Below are 17,621 nucleotides of genomic sequence, written 5' to 3'. Positions count from 1 at the left end.
CTTTTGCATTGTTTCCAATTCCCAGGGAACTCCTGCCCTGAGATTTTATGTCTGTTGCAAAGTTGGCCGAGCCCCAATCACGAGGCAATTGTGTTCAATTTAGTCGTGTTCAAATCAGGGGGTGGGGGGGGGGGGGCGATTGGGGGTCACTGGACCAGGAATTTTGCTTTGAGTAACTCCAGCATAGCTACAACTACTTGTCCTATATTTACGTGGACGCCGTCTCCACAAAGACACGAAGAGATTTACACAAAGCTAGATGCAGCAGGGTTTCGAATACAAATGCCAGCAGTTATGATGGGGACACATAATTTACCCTGAATTGCTCTCATTTTATGAGTCATGCAGACTCCACATTGCACCAGGTCTCAGCTTTTTCTTCCCCGTTTGAACTGTTTGATTATCCTCTTTCCAAATATTACTGTAGGAAAGAGAAAAACAAATTGTATCAAGACGCGGCTGCGTGATGCCTCGTGTAAGACATCTCTGCCTTACTGTTTTATGGTTTGGGGGATCGGATATCAGAGTTGTGGATTTTGCATGGTCTGTCTTTCTGTTTTTGCCCATATTCCAAAAACACGTGTTGGGTTAATTGACGACTCAGAACTGTTCGCAGGTATCAATGTCATTTGTTTAATTTGCTAATATGTTTCCTGTGATTGATTGGTGGCCAATCTCGGGGTTCGGCTAACCAGGGCTAGCGCATTAGAAAATGGATGGATGGATGAATTGGACTTGGGGAGGGCATGTTTCAACAAAGGCAATTTGTAAATAACAGAAGGGGGATTTTAAGAGCCAGATGGGCCACAGACACCATCCCTCCCACCAGTGACCTTCTTGATGGATTGATTAAAAAAACAAAGACTCCTCCCCACCGATCAAGCTAGCCTCAGCTGGTGGGAGCAAGTGGATTCAATTTTCATCGAAGCTTTTAAGGGGTGTTCCTTCATCTCGGCCTAGTGGTGCTCATAACTGTTGTCCATTTGAGACACGGTCCACAAAACTACCACCCGCCCAGAGAAGCGTGTCGTCCTCCACCTCTTCTGAACCCCCCGCCATTATGATGCATCGCTTCGCTGTTAGCGAAGCTTGTGCGCCGCTGCGCCGCTATCTTTGAAACTAATTAACTGAACCACAAACTTTAAGCACAGCACTGAGCCATGCATGCTTTGCGCTTATCGCCGCGCACCGCTCCGAAGTGTTTATCATCCTTGTGTCAGGCGGGGGTTTCAACATAACAGCCCGTATGCTGTATGATCTAAACTAGGTTTTTTTTTTTTTTCATCTTATCATATTTCGTTCGGGATGATTCTTTTTGATGGTTCGTTTTACGGCAAGTTCAGTGGTGTACTGTATTTATCAGCTGCAGACGGAAAAAACCCCAACAAAAAGGAGCTTTATGGCTTCATTAAATCACTTGGTACATGTGTTTTAATTAACAGTATCTGCGTAGTCGTCGGCAGCTTTTACTTGAAGGTCTGTTAGATGCCTGCTGGGAAAATCATCCCAATCTTCCTGACCAGGACATTTCTGGTCCCTCTATCTGATCGCATGTCCACCGACGTGAAGGAACATGCTGGGCTTTCCCACGAGTCTCGCGTCATATGTCTTCTCAGAACTCGCGCCAGTGCCTCTCATTAGCTTTGCTGTTCGTGATCGTGCAATTTCAAAAGAATCGCATTCTGTTGCCCGACTTCCTTGAGGTTAGTTCTTCCAATTGTGGCTTCCTTATACCAACATATTGCAAGTCTTGTGATTACATCTAATATAGACAACAAAGAATTTACTGTTGGGGTTTTCCTAGATCTAAAAAAAGCTTTTGACACAATAGATCACAGTATATTATTGAAAAAACTAGAAAGATATGGCATTAGAGGTGTAGCTTATAAATGGATAAAAAGTTATTTAGAAAACAGATATCAGTACGTGCAACTCAACAATAAAAAAACGAATCAACTAAAAATCACTCACGGAGTTCCTCAGGGGTCAGTGCTTGGTCCAAAACTATTCATCTTATATATAAATGATATCTGCAAGGTCTCAAAACAATTTAAATGTGTCCTATTTGCTGATGATACAACTTTCTACTGTTCTGGAATAAATCTGAAACAGCTCCTGACAACCGTAGAAAACGAATTAAACAAATTAAAAAACTGGTTCGACAGAAATAAATTGTCACTTAACCTGAAAAAATTGAAGTTAATTGTTTTTGGCACAAGACCAATCAAACACCAAGCTAAAATTATGGTAAACTCAATTGAGATAGAAAGAGCGTATGAAACCAAGTTTCTCGGATTAGTAATAGACTCAAAACTATGTTGGAAGCCACATATCGATAACGTAAAAAGAAAAATAGCCAAAACCGTAGGGATCCTCTACAAAACCAAGGAAGTGCTAAATAAGAGATCTTTGTACACATTATACACTTCATTATTATTACCATATATGACCTACTGTGTGGAAATATGGGGAAATGCCTGCAAAACAAACACACTCCCTATTCTCAACCTACAAAAAAAAGCAATAGATCAAAATATACGGAACCCACAAATCCACTATTTATCAAATTAAATACGATGAAATTTTATGACCTGGTTGACTTTAAAATCGCCCAATTAATGTACAAAGCACACAATAACCTGCTCTGCCAAAACATTCAGAAGTTTTTCGAAATTTGAGAAAGCAGCTATGATTTAAGAGGTACCAACTTATTCAAAAAACTCAAAACAAGAACAAACATCAAGCAAAGAAGTGTATCTATCAAAGGTGTTAATCTGTGGAATAATCTCGAAACGGACCTGAAAATGAGTAAATCGCTTGCTGAGTTCAAAAACAAATTCAAAAAAATAGTACAAACAACCTACATCAATCAGAGTTAAAATGATAAATTCAAAACATTAAATATAATGATAAATCAGAACTAAGTTGATAAATAGAGAAAGGTATATAAATATCCATTATGAATACAAGAGAAAATTGACACAAGAGTGTCAGGGTGTGGAAGTATATAATCCCGATACAAACCAAAAGTTGTAAAAATATCACGGTTAAGGGTAAAGTATGAGCCTTAATGGAGACTTCTTTCTTCTTACTTTTTTCTTTTCTGATTGATATAAAAATGATTCATTAGATACAATCACATAACGGGGTAGGACTAGATAAGTTTTTTACTTCTTCCTACTCCCTTGAACATAATAACTGTGTTGTATGAAGATTGATTTCTTTCTTTTTTTATCTACCTTATTTTCTGTCAAATTATTACTGTATATATGTTTTATGTTCAATAAACAAAGATTCATTCATTCATTCATTCATTCATTCATTCATTCACATCCGAAAGCTGAATAAAGCAATAAGGTTGAAGAGGAGAGTCGGCGATGTCAAGCTATAACAGAATGGAGAAACGTTTGCGTTGAAATTCATCAGCCAGACGGGGTCAAGAAAGTCATTTGACTGCCGTAATGAAGAATTCGAGCAATTACTTTCTTGTGTTGCTCGAAGGTAGCCCTGTTCAAATGTTAGGATGCTGTCACACCAACAGAGCTTTTTCAACAGGTCCGCAATACGATATTTCGAAGCGTTTAGTTTGTCACTTGAAAGAAAAGGTGAAACGTGATATTTAATCAACGTATGACGTTAAAGGGGGTAGTCTGCAGTACTAAAGCTACCTAGCTAGCTAGATTTAAATGTACCAAATTTTCACGAACATGCGATACACCGTATTAAAAGGCGTAGTGTTAGTTACGGCTGCTATTTCGGCATTGAGCACATACACAAGCACATTGTATTATTCGCTAGCAGGGTAAAACGTACGCTAGCTTAAAAAAAAAAGCGGTAGCATGCATGTGTAACCCGTGGTGTCAGACTGCGTTGTGTTTAAGAATATTGATGAAGCACTGCATGATTTCTAGTGTTGGTTTGAAGTTTTTAATGGTCTCGTGGAACTGAGAAACTTTTATTTTGAAAAATAACCGTACTGGAAAATGCACTTATGAAAAAACGAATCAATACATCACATACTAGTCCAAATGCATCGTTCTGAAGAAGTAGGAGACTTTTCCTCTGCCGACATGTTTTTTTCTCAAGGAATGTGACCTTTTCTGTGTGCGGTCTTGTGCTATGGTCTGGTTAATGAGGGCACTTTTGTTGAAAAAGTTCTCAGTCACAGCTTCTTACTGTGCACCGATTGACAGTAATGAGTGACAGTTTGGTGTGTAACAAATTCACATTTTCCAGTGAAGAGTGCAGAGGAAGCCAAATAGTTAACACGCTGCTATCCAACTCGTCACAGCTTTGTTAAATGTGAAACTACTGCCGGGGCTTGTTTTTTTTTTGTAATGAGAATGACAGAATTTAGCATATCTTAAAAGAACAATTCGACAAGCATCTGATGTTTAACTGGCTGCCGTTGAAGCGTGGCTGATATTTCCGACTGAATATAAATCACTTCTTTTGGTTTGGTTGTTCAGATTTGTTTCAGGTATCATTTCTTCAAATCCCCATTTAAGAATCCTCTCTGGCACAAGGGTTCTAAAGGTGCATGGTGAAGGGAAATGTTGGGTCACACGGGTCGCGGGTCGTGTTGGAACCTATCCCAACTCTCTTCGGGCAGTAGGTGGGGTACACCCTGAACCGGTTGCCAACCAATCGCAGGGCACAAAGAGGAAAAACAACCATCCGCACTCACACTTACACCTAGGGACAATTTAAAAGTGTTCAATCAGCCTGTCATGCATGTTTTTGGAATGTGGGAGAAAACCGGAGTACCAGGACAAAACCCACGCAGGCCTGGGGAGAACATGCAAACTCCACACAGGAAGGCCGGAGCCGGGATCGAACCTACGACCTCTGCACTGTGAGTTCAACGCGCTAACCACTCGCAGCCGGCAATATAGCAAAAAAAAAAAAAACTGATCATGAAGAATTCTGCCAGTTGTATGGGTTCACTAGTTCAGGCACAAGTGAAGAGCAATGCCTGATTGAAACCAGCAGAGGTGCTGGTGCTTGCAATTTTTCAATCAGTTTGCGGTTGAAAGAACATCAGCTGAGGGAAGTTGAGTTGAATCAAGACAAGTCTGCCATGTTGCAACTCCTCAGGGCGCCAATACTCTTATCGCTACGACACTGGCAGGGTAAACAGGAGATCAGAACATTCTCTCTCTCCTCCCATTTAACAGGATATTTCCAAGAAATAATTGGTGGTTTCTTCACACAGTGCAGGATCGCCGGCATCCTGGATGCATTTCATATACAAGTTCTACTGATTCTTTCTGGGTTGTTTTAACCAGCACTGTGATGACACTACCTCATGGAATATTGCGGGTTCCCTAGTCGAGTTTATTTCAAAGTAAAAATCTAAATAAAACTTTCTTTTGAGTCACAAGCTCAGTTTGGCTTTGACTATTTTCGTTTGATTTGTTTCCCCAATTCTGTCGCATTTTCATATCGCGAGTGGGGCTTCTCCTTCGGAACTGAGGCTCACGCAAAAGCTTTTTCCATGGCGACTCCATTACAAGTTGACCCCACTGCAGAGCGGCCCGTATAGGGAAACCTCAAATCAGCTCCATGTGGACGGTTCTATTTTAACTACTGTGGCACCGCCCCGCTTCCTCTTTGACAAGATCAAAGTTAGGCTCTGCTGCTGCTTTTCAAAAGATTGTCCGGATCGTATAAATATGGGGGTTTGTGGTGTTTGTGCTGGCTTCGGTGCGGACGCCCAGAATAATCTATAGCTTTTGCCATCCAAGCTGCCAAATAGCCCGCTTTAATAACACGATCAAGAAAAGCCGAAGGAACAGCAGCGCCGCTCTCAAATTACTCGCAGAAACTGGCAGAGCTATCATAGAAGTGGTTTGTCTGTGTGCAAAAACATTTCTGTTTTCCACGTGTCTTTGATATTTGTTCACGTTTGTTTGACCGAGTGCTGCCACATGATCTCAACCGGTCTTTCCCTAACGTGTCTCAGGTGCGTGCATGCAGGGGGGTCGGTCAGGGGAGGTGCTTCTCTGGCAAGCACACGAAGTATATACACTTCTCAAATCTATCGGAAGTACTCGTACATGTTTGATAAAACAATTCTGAAATTTGTTTTGTGCTCAATAAGAAACCGATCAAAATCGTACTTTTTGAAGGAGCTGTCCTCATTTATGTTGAACACCAATTGGACAGGACACCATGATGTCACATGTATAAATACGGCGGTATTTCCACCTGTAAACCAATGGCATTTCACCAAAAGCTGAGACGTTGCGAAAATAGAGGAAATGGCTCAAATAATTATAAAAAAAAACTTTCTTCATTCCCACCATAGTCTGTGAAGTGTCAGTTGGGAAAAAAGATTCAGACAGACCTGATATTTATGTCTAAGGTCAGTAATTACAGGCAAACCTCGGTTTTCGAACGTCTCTGTTCTCGACCAAATCGGTTTTTGACCAGAAAATTCGAGATTTTTCACCTCGGATTATTAAGTAATGCTTACTCGTGTAGCGTTCATTGTGAGCAGGTGTGTTTGTTGTGATTTACGCAAAGCTGACTGTTTTTATATTATTTCTGCAGAGTGTATTAGCCGCTAATCATCTGCGAATAAAATGGTTTCGGATTTCGAACAAATCGCTTTTCGAACAGCCTTCTGGAACGGATTATGGTCGAAAACCGAGGTATGACTCTATTTGACTTCACCAGGGGCAGGATGGCCATCGTGAATTTTGGGAAAATATTGAAGTTGTTCCGAACTGCAAGCGTATTTACAGGCCGGTCGTGGGCTTCATGCTCCTCTTCGAGGATGATTTTTGGGCACGTTCCAACTGCGGCCGTCGCCGATTACGTTACAGCGTGTGATGGCCCCGTCGATGACTTTTCAATGCATGACGGCCGCATCCAAATCGACCAAATTTTGTTCCCAGTATGTGGACTTGACTGTTGCTTGGATTGATGGCACCAAAGAGAAATGTATTGTGTGACATCACATACTTTGGACATTTTTGGGTTAGGGTTCGAAGAGGCTTACAATCTCTGTCGTTCATGCCAAAGGCGTTTGATGGTCAGAGCTTGAATGATTCAAATATATTTTCCTCCGATTTTTGTTCATGTGGCGTCGGGTTCGGTGGGTTAACGGAGCAGCACAAAATGTAGCGCACCCCATGGCTGTGGCCAGCGGGGGCGCTGTTAAGTCAGCATCAACATCTTTGTGGTCTGAAGAGAACAACACAAACAGCCGCCATGTCCATGATCACCTCCGCTACAGTGGTCGCACAACTCCGAGCCTCGAAACAAGAGACCAAAGCATTCATGGCAGCGCTTATCCGAGCCGTAACTTGCAAGACTGAGTAAGCTCTAAAAATAAATCCAAACATATATAGACATACGCCCTTGTGCACGTGCGTTGGCGTATATATGTGTAAGGGTACGTAACAGCTGTTGTAATTCCTGAGCTGACACCAGAAGGATGTGCCTCACGGCGAGGATCACAATGGTCGAACGCATCGTGTGGCCGTACGCAAGGGCAAGGACGCACGATTGTCGCATTCTTAAGCCGCGCGTGCTGGTTCAAGTTCCAGACTTTGCTAGGCCCTTGCGACAATTTGCTTCAAGATGATGGCGACGATGTTGAGCCTTTCCCGAAACCTTTGAGAAAGTTACGCAGTGAAAGACAATTCAGCTTCAAGAGAAAATGGAAACGCTTGCCAAAGTTGGTTCCCAAAAGATTCGATCGATATTTTGAGAATGCTTTGACATTTATGAAGACGACGCTTGACATGATGACGGCTCAGAAAAGTCTATGCAGAAAGAAAGTGGCCGCAATTCCATCAAAGCAGTCATGATTGGAGGAACATTTTTCAACATACCATACATTGGCCAGGCGATCATATCAAGTTGTCTCAGCAGAAACGGGATGTGGTGAAAAGAAAATGCAGAAAAGTTTATAAATGCGAGAGGGGCAAGCGCTCGCCGAGCTTCATATACATAACCACATTCCACTTATAAAACGTTAGCCACGAATGCGTTTATCGGTTTTCTATCAAATGCAATGAAAATTCAAGGCGAGGTTTTCAAAAATAACACGCCCCAAAAAAAAAAAACGGAAGGAAGGAATGGATCTACCAGCAGCAGATGGCATCAATGTCCTCTTGTAACTCCAAATTTAGTTGGAGGCCCTTGAAATAAATGCACCTTTATTACTTTTGTCCAGCTGTGGATTTAGGACAGAATGAAATGGTTACACAGATGGGACTAGATGAGTAATTCTTTTTCCATATGAAAATGTTGAGGAAACGCCATTCACAAACTCTGCACGGAACGGCAGAGTGAGCACATTTTTTTATTTTCAAAACCTTCCACATCCTTTTCTCCAAATCAGACTGGTGTCTCATTATATGCACTTTGGTACCGCAGCGCAGCCAAATACTTCCTGGGGTGAAGCGACGGAGTGCTCGGGCAAAAGATGGAGATCGCATTCGGCACACAACATGCACGGAGCAGAAATCTAAACTCACGGCTGCTTCAGAGTCCATCTTCTTTCTCTTTCAGTTCACTTCATATGGTCCAATTAATTCTCATTGATCCTAATGACCAATAAAGTCTCGGTCTAGATTAAAATGGGATGAGATTTGGCCTCAAGCACTGCTCGTGAAAAAGTCTTTCCGAGAGCATTTGATAAATGGAGCTGTCTGCTGGGTATGTGTGGAGAGTCCCAATTCTACCCGTGTCTTCCTGTTCTTGATTTGTATGCATTATTGCTCGTGTGTATCGCCAAGTGCATGTTTGTAGATGCGTGAATGCTTTTAGAAATCAATAAATGTATAACGTGATACATTCCGACACGCCTTTAGTCACTAATAACAGTTCTATGTCAAACTCGTTGTGCTTAAATGTTTTTAAATCTACAATCCATACACCTAAAAGAGTTTTTTTTCGAATGTACTCAATTTGTATTTTGTCAAGCACGAAATAAAATCATCCGGATACAAATGCGTTTTTTTTTTTAAAGTAGATTATATGACTACCTTATTTTTCGCACTGTAAGGCGCACCTAGAAGCATTCAATGTTCTCAAAAACCGACGGTGCGTGCGCCTTATAATCCGACGCGCCTTCTATATGGATTAATATACTAATTTCATGGTTGCAGTATTTTAAATGTTCTGTAAAGCGCTTTCTTACAGCTGCAGCGATTGTAAAAACTCGACATAAATAAAGTTGTATTGTATCGTATTGTATTCCATTTAGCGTAGCTCCATCTAGTGGATGCATAATGTATTGCCACTATTGTAGATTCTATTCTATGCACCTTATAAAGCGGTACGCCCTATAAATGAAAACAGTTTTAAAATAGGCCATTCATTGAAGGTGTGCCTTATCATCCAAAGTGCCTTATCGTGCGGAAAATACAGTACTGAATAAAGGTGTCTGTATCCTGATGGTTTTATTTTGTGCAACCACGTGATGAAATAAAATTGAGTACATTCAACCCATTGTTTTTTCAGTGTAGGTAATGCAACGGACACAATAAACGTGGATGAATTTCCTTTGAAAATTGTGCAAAGAGTTTTACCAATCTCTACTGCTTATACACAATACCCTAAGTCAGTGTTGTTGACTGTCGATGAATTTAATTTCCTGAATGTTGTCTCACTCCAAGTAATCGAATGATTCGGTTAATTTGCCTTCCTTAAACCTGCAGTCAGGTCTAAATTGTAAAATGTCACATCCACTGGAAAACAAAATGAAACAAAACAAAACAATATTTTGTCTATTCTGGTGTAGGCCAGTAACATTTCAAAGTGGCTGCGATCGCTTGGAACAATATCAACACATTGATCGACTATGTGGCTCCATGACCCTCTGAGAGTCATCAAGTTCAAAAGGTGAAATTTCTCTGACTGGGTCATTTCCTGTCAGTGAGGACAAACATGAAGGGAGCCAGCAGCTGTGCATCAGGCTTAAACAGGGAGGGGTTTAGGGGCCGGGGAGGTCACATGCAAGAGAGGATGCTTCACAGAGTAGTTGCCGTGGTGACACCATAGCTACGGAACTTGTTTTTTGCGTGAGTGAGACAGCCATTCATTAAAGGCTATGATGTCAGTGTCACAAACAAAGGTATGAATGTCTGTGTGGTCTGATTCAGTTAGCGCGAACAGAAAAGCCATTATCGAAAGGAATTCATGTTTGGGGTGGGTGGAAGGGGTTCTGTTCATTTTTTAACATATTATTTTACTTTGTTGCTAATTCATTTTCTGCTTGTTCTTTCGAGATGTATTTAAAATTGAGTCTGTAGTTGAATAGATAATACATTTTGATATCAATTAAAAATCACGTTTATTCATTGTGATTTGAATAAGAACCCCCCCCCCCCCTCAAAAAAAAAAGTCGCCCAGCCCTAGAGATTACATAAGATAATTTTAGGTGATTTTCTGAGCCGATATACAATTTTAAAAAAATAGTAGAAACAAACCTTACAGCAGGGGTGTCAAACTCATTTTTGTCGCGGGCCACATTGGAGTCACCGGTTCCGTTTCCCTTGGACGGCCATTACGGCTGTCAAACCATATGAAGAAGTCAAGAACAATGGTTTATTCAACGATTATTGAAGTGACTGTCATGAGGGCTTTGGTCACAAGAAAATGCTTACAATATATGTTATTTATTACATGTGAGAATTTGAAATTTTGCAAGGTTTTAGCAAGCATCAATCACGGAAGGTGACATGTTTGATTTGTTTTCGCGGGCCACATAAAATGATGTGGCTGGCCAGATTTGGCCCCCGGGCCTTGAGTTTGACGCAATTGCCCTACAGTATGTACCTTCATTAAAATCCATTTTCCTTCCTGAATAGAGCCGAGAACTCTGGTCAAAGGAAGTAGCCGGTACCACCTTTATATCGACCCGTGACTACCCCGCTGTGCGAAGCATATATGAAGGGATCACTTGCAGATTTCCACTAACTCTCTGGAATTGCTTTTCCCTGCTGCCATAGATTCACAGGGTCGAATAACTTTGGCACTCATTAGACCTTTTCACGGCCAGCCTTCCTTCCAGCGATTCAGCTGTTTTCGAGGGCAAGCCAAATTTCGGATAGCAGTCCCTCAGTTAAAGTCAGGACAAAAAAAAAAAAAAAATCAAAATCCTACTTTCCTCCGAGGTTTCAAACGTGACATTGATGCTCAATTTCAGCACCACACCCGCGTGAATCGACATCTCTCTATTTTGCGCACAAAGCGTGGGTTTGTTCTTCGGATGCGTTTGCGCTGAACAAGCAGATGTCTCGGCGAAGGAAATGTGATTCACCCTCAGCTGCATATCAATAAACACGTAATGTCGGGGAGAGGATTTCCTTCGGTTTCGTATGGGCGATGTCAGGCACCACCGCCTCATGGACTAAAAGCTCTTGCGACGTACGTAAATGCGTTTGTACCATAAAATTGCTCTCCCCCATTTTAAGATACATGAATGCATCTGCAATTAGAGTATAGATCGTAATACCGTGAGTTTCAACACTCAATGAAGTGTAAGATATACACCTCCATGAGTTCAATGCTAAAAGCTTGCTGCATACTATTTACACGCGTAGGCACTTTGCTCCGTGATTCATCATTTCACTCTGTATGTGAATGTCCTTTTTTTTTTCTTGCTTTGGATTTGAAGCTTTTCGCTGATGCCAAACGTTTTTTGGAATTAAAGGATTACAGGTTCCTGTGTCCAAGATTACCGAGGTGCAAACATCCTCCTATCCGAGTACAGTGGCGAAGAATGGGAGTGTGTCAAAGCTTGCAGAGAAGCTGCTTAAGCCTAAATGAGGTGTGCATGTGGAGGAGAGTGCAAGACCGAATATATTTGTGCCGTGTGCGTGTGTGTTTGTGTCGCCGAGTTGATTTTATTGTTGTCGTATTACTCCTACTACGACTAGTACTATTGTTATGTTATGTTGTTTGTGCAGAGAGGAAGTATATTATCATGCAATGAAATATAGATTAAAACACACACACACACACCAAAAGCAATGCATGTTTTATTTGAAATGAAAGCAGTATATCATCAGCAATTCAGTTCTTTTGGCACTTGGGAAATGAATTTTCATGTATGTAATACTCCAAGAAATTCTTTCAAAATGGCGAACAGGCAACTTGTCTTCTTGTTAAATTTTTCGCCCTATTTGTAAAAGAAGATCATGTAAAAATGTCCCTTCACATTGCCACCTGTAACATTCCATTTTTTTTTAAATGGCATTTTAGGAGGTACTCACCACTCATTTGGTATTTTTAAAACTGTACTTGAGCAAGGCAGCCCGGTGGTCCAGTGGTTAGCGCGTCTACCTCACAATTACAGCTCCGGGCTCCCTGTGTGTAGTTTGCATGTTCTCCCCCTGCCTGCGTGGGTTTTCTCCGGGTACTCCGATTTCCTCCCACATTCCAAAAACATGCATTGCTGGCTGATTGAACACTCTAAATTGTCCCTCGGTGTGAGCGTGAGTGTCTGTGTGCCCTGCGATTGGCTGGCAACCGGTTCAGGGTATCCCCCGCCTACAGCCCGAAGACAGCTGGGATGTCTCTAACACCCCCCACCTACCCTTGTGAGGATAAAGCGGATCGGAAAATGGATGGATGGATGTACTTGAGCATTTTTGGGGGGGGGTCTCAGGAATGTATTCAGTATTTTGTATATGGACTATTAAAAATGTGATGGGTGCGACATAAAATGTCCTCCAATTCTGGAATCACCCACATATTAAATCACAGGTTTGAATGGGGGGGGGGGGTAATTTCACTATTTTTCAAAGTTGTTGAGCCCTGCATGTTGGGCATATTTGCAAATGTCACAGTATGACATCTCATAAGATTTTTATTTTTTTTTTAAGACAAGATTCCTCTACCCTGAAGCCAACCAGCCCTAGGAAAGAATAACACGAAACGAAACACCACCCACCTTCACATGTGACCTTCCATTAAAGAAATCGACCAATCAGCAGCCGATGAGAGGCGAGGATCAATCTTGTGGATGCTTCGCTAGACCTTCCCGTGAAATTGTGAGGCTTAATACAATTAAAGTCTGAGGAGAAATCAATGAAGATTAGCGGCTCAAAAGTGTCTGCACCCTTCAAGTGCACAAAAAAAAACATATTGAATAGGGCGTGTGTTGTGTCATCCGCACCCTTGTCTGACCTGTATATAAATCGCAAACGGCTCACATTTGACTGGTTTATGTTCTGAAATCTGTCCGCCGTAATTTCATTCCTTCACAATCTCGATTCACTGACCCTTCTGAGATAGGCGCGCATGACTGTCGTCACTGGATGTCATTCAAGTATTATTGCTTGGTGCAGGCACAACGATGCTATCGCTCCACGGATAGGAAAACTCGACTTCAATTTCCATGTTACCATCACCTCTGGGAGGTACACAGAAGGTTCGATCTTCCGCTGAATTTGTATTTGTATTGTATTTGAATTGTTTACGGTGTTTCATCACAGTTGTTCAGAGTTCAGGTCATGACCAATCACGGCTGAGCTTGCCAACGGCACATGCCCAAAAGCAGAAAATAGCTGTGCCGTGATTGGTCATTAACTGAGTCCTGAGCAACTGTGATGTCATTTTCAACTGACATCAAGTGGGCTAAATGGCCACAGTCTGAGGTGGATTTTGATGTTTAATTCATATTCCACAAACGCGATATGTCGTGATTAGCCAGTCGCAACAGGACCACTAGCAGCTCTTTTCGATGTGACCACCTGTCAAGCAGCTTTCTTTCTCTCTTTTTTTAAAATATTACAAAGTCAGCATTTTTTTCTTCTTTTTGTACTGTATATCACATATCTTTACTTTGACTTGAAACAGTCTTTACCCAACACACACACACACACACACACACACATGCAAGTCTTGAGTCCAGTTGCAAATGTTTTTTTATTATGTGGCTGTCTGTGCTGAGATTCTTTTCCGGGTTCATACTGTGCCCCCCCCCCCCCCCCCCCCCCACTTTAAAAGAGCAAAGCTCGATCCTTATTTTTTTTCTCCTCCCCTTTATTGTGTTTTCCTTTTTCAACGGGGGCACTGACTTGAGCAGCTCTCCGGGGTTCCTATTCACTTTCATTCATTATGAGTGTCTGTAACATACCTGTACTTGGCGGCACGGTTGTTGACTGCATAGCACGTCGGCCTCACAATGCAGAGGTACAGGGTTCGATTCCGGCTCTGGCCTTCCTGTGTGGAGTTTGCATGTTCTCCCCGGGCCTGCGTGGGTTTTCTCCGGGTACTCCGGTTTCCTCCCACATTCCAAAAACATGCATGGCAGCCTGATTGAACACTCTAAATTGTCCCTCGGTGTGATTGTCAGCGCGAATGGTTTTTGGTCTATGTGTGCCCTGCGATTATCTCGCAACCAGTTCAGGGTGTCCCCCCGACTTCTGCCCAAAGACAGCTGGGATAGGCTCCAGCATGCCTGTTACCCTTGTGAGAAAAAATAGATTCGAAAATGGATAGATGTAACATATTTCCCCCCCTGGTGGCTAAGACCTGCACACACGAAGAAGCAGGTTCACTTGCCATATAAAATCATGACACAGAAGCTGTTTGATTCTTTACATTCTGTTAAATTAATATTTCCATTTGTTTTTATAAAAGGTACAATTCCCGAAAGTGATATTTTTTTTAGAATACATTTTTGTTACTATTTTCATGGGGTCAAATTTATTGGCGGTAACACTGTTTTGTGTGACTAGTATGGTCACAAAGGGAACTAAACTCGTAAATCAAGGTACTTTTGGATTAGCTTGGTGAAAAAGTGCCATTTCAGTATGTGACTATCCCTTTTATTTGCAGGCAAATTGATCAATTACAAGCATGCCAGATTGTATTACCGAGAAGAGTTTTTTTTTTCACTGATTACACCTGAACTCAAGTGTGACGTTCCCGTTTGCGAGCCATCTCTTTTTAATATCGCTTTGATTTAGGAGAATACTTTCAGACGTCTTCTGGTAGAACATCATCTTTTTGAACCAAAAAATATATATATAATAATAATTCCTCTCCCGAGGCAAGCCATTTATAGATGTTATTGTGTAACTCAGTGTGTCGACCCCTGCCGGGGCAAGCCAAAAGCCGCAACAAAGTGAAGTGCTTAAAAGCGTATTTAAGGCAAAAAAAAAAAAAAAAAGCCTCCAAAAGGGGACATCTGTGAGTGCGCTTGTCAGGTCATTTTCTGTTTTATATGGTGGGATTTGGTCCTGTTGACAATATTTTGCGAGGAATAGTAATTATTATTGCTCTGTTTTCATCCTACATACAACTGTACTGTATATATTCTCATATTATGAACAAGTGATTATACATTCTATTTAGTTCATCATCATTATTTAAGATCCAGGAAGTGTTCATTGCAACGTGACACAAGTTATGAGCTCACTGGCCAGTAGCCAGTGACATTTTCTTTTCTATGGTTCTGTAGGTGCCATTAACGTGCACTTAGCGGCGATAGGGCAAAGTTTACAAGCAATTCATTGGAAACTGTGGCCGACCTTATGATTGGAACCTGTTCAGTAACTGTAGGGTACATAAAAAGGATCATAAATAGTTGGGTGGATTTATTTTTTTTTTTTTAAATAAAGATGCCATAATGTGCTCAGGTCAGGTCCGGTGTTGCACTATATCTGGAGATTGCCGGGTCCAATTTATGAGTGAATCTTATCGTTTTCGCCTTCAGGACTGGCTGAGCAAGTTTGGTTACCTCCCACCGCCTGACCCAGTAACCGGCCAACTTCAGACCAAGGAGGCCCTGACCAAAGCCATCAAAGCCATGCAGAAGTTTGGAGGACTCAAGGAAACTGGAGTTTTTGGCAAGTGGCTGAGTTTTAGCCTTCAGAACACCTCCCCCCCCCCCCCAAAAAAAATCTCAATTATCTTAAAATCTATCACACAATCATTTTTTCTTTCCAGATCAAGCTACATTGGGGCTCATGAAAACACCCAGATGTTCTCTGCCCGATGTCGCTGAAACCGAAGTGACAGTGGGTCGCAGAAAACGAAGTCTGAGTCCTCCCAACAAATGGAAAAAAAGGCATTTATCTTGGAGGTGAGAAACCAAAACACTTTCCTAACACAACTAACAGGTATGTTCAACGAAATGTTTTCATTTTAGAAGGATTTTTAAAAGCCCTCGTGCCTTTTAAATCACGTTGCAACCCGTACAATTATCACAGGCTGTATTATGGCTGTATGAATGGATCCACCGGTGGGTTCCAGTTGTTTGGTGTCAGTGATGGTGTAGCGGTTCAATCGGCGTCGGTGCAGGCTGCAATGCTTTCTTTTCCCGCTTTGGGACGGCGAGGCTCTAAGAGTGAATGATTGATGATGATGTCTGTCTCTATAATTTCACTGTGTTATAACCGAAACTGCATGCAGGGTGTACCCGCCTTTTGCCTCAACTGGGCTTGGCAGTCCCGAAAAAGGAAATGGACGGATGTCAATTTGGGTGGGTAATTGGATAGCCAGTTTGTTGGGAAAAACAAACAAACAAAAAACATTGTGTGAAATGTCCTGCATTTAACTTTGTTGGTCATCACTGCAATAAGCAACATTTTTATTTTTACCGCAGCTGCTCCAGCTGCGCTTGGACCCAAATTACACAGTTCTTCCATTTGTCTTATCCATAGTGAGCCTTGTGTGTGTGTGTGTGTGTGTGTGTGTGTGTGTGTGTGTGTGTGTGTGTGTGTGTGTGTGTGTGTGTGTGTGTGTGTGCGTGTGCGTGTGCGTGTGTGTGTGCGTTTCCTGATCTCCTCCCACAAGGCCAGTTCCTTGCAGGTGAGCCACTGTAGCATTAGCTTTTGATGTGTGAGTGACTTGGCTGCAACAAGCAGAGGCGCTTGTCATCGAATCGTCACGCGCATGACGTCCGCTCTGCAAAAAGCTGCGCGACAGACCACCGCCTTGCCCATTACGACACTGGCATGAAAACTGGACTTCAGAGGACAAAGATCCCATTTTAAAAACCTTTACAAAAAAACTAATAAATAAATACTGTACCGTATTGGCCCGAATATAAGACGGCCCTGATTATAAGACGACCCCCTCTTTTTCAAGACTCAAGTTTGAAAAAAGACTTTTTGAACACCAAATTAATTTTTATACAGAAAATAATTACATTTACATCTGAAACAAATGATTATAACAATATATTTGAGAGAAAAAGCATGCTATTTTGCCTCATTCAAATCTTAATATCTGAACATTTAAATATGTAAATTAAAGTGCGATCACATTCGTAAATGAATGGCTTCTGGTTTTTGAAATGTAAATGACATCATAACTTCTCCTCAGCTGCCGATTAACCTGGCCGATCTTCAACCCACTTTTCTCCAGGTTGTCGCTACGTTCTCCATTTTCTGTTATCTCTTCTTTCTTCGCTTTTCTTTCTTACCGCTATTTTTTATTTTTCTTCTTCGTGCTACCGCTATTTTTATTCTTCGTGACAGGGGTTCACTTTGGCCTGTGGAGTCAAGTTCAGCATTCGCTTCAATGATTTCTGGCGCCATCTAGCGTCGTGAATGGGTATAACATCTACACCCCGAATATAAGACGACACCCACTTTTTCAGTCTTATTTGAATGTGAAAAAAATACCGTCTTATATTCGGGCCA

General features: G+C 41.7%; 1 protein-coding gene across 1 annotated transcript in view; it reads left to right on the top strand.

Moving 5' to 3' along the window:
• LOC147192048 (matrix metalloproteinase-17-like) overlaps positions 1-17,621 on the top strand; it is a 42,696-nt gene that overhangs the window by 3,103 nt on the left and 21,972 nt on the right. The window contains exons 2-3 of the mRNA XM_086135585.1: positions 15,689-15,821; positions 15,922-16,057. Of these exons, the coding sequence (XP_085991711.1) occupies positions 15,689-15,821; positions 15,922-16,057 (269 nt within the window). The remainder of the gene's footprint in view (positions 1-15,688; positions 15,822-15,921; positions 16,058-17,621) is intronic.

This window comes from Hippocampus guttulatus, chromosome 17, assembly GCF_054856545.1.
Source record: "Hippocampus guttulatus isolate MCC_2025c chromosome 17, RoL_Hgut_1.0, whole genome shotgun sequence".
NCBI classification, from domain to species: domain Eukaryota; kingdom Metazoa; phylum Chordata; class Actinopteri; order Syngnathiformes; family Syngnathidae; genus Hippocampus; species Hippocampus guttulatus.
Note: the sequence above shows the minus strand (reverse complement) of the source record. Positions and strands in the feature narration are given on the sequence as shown.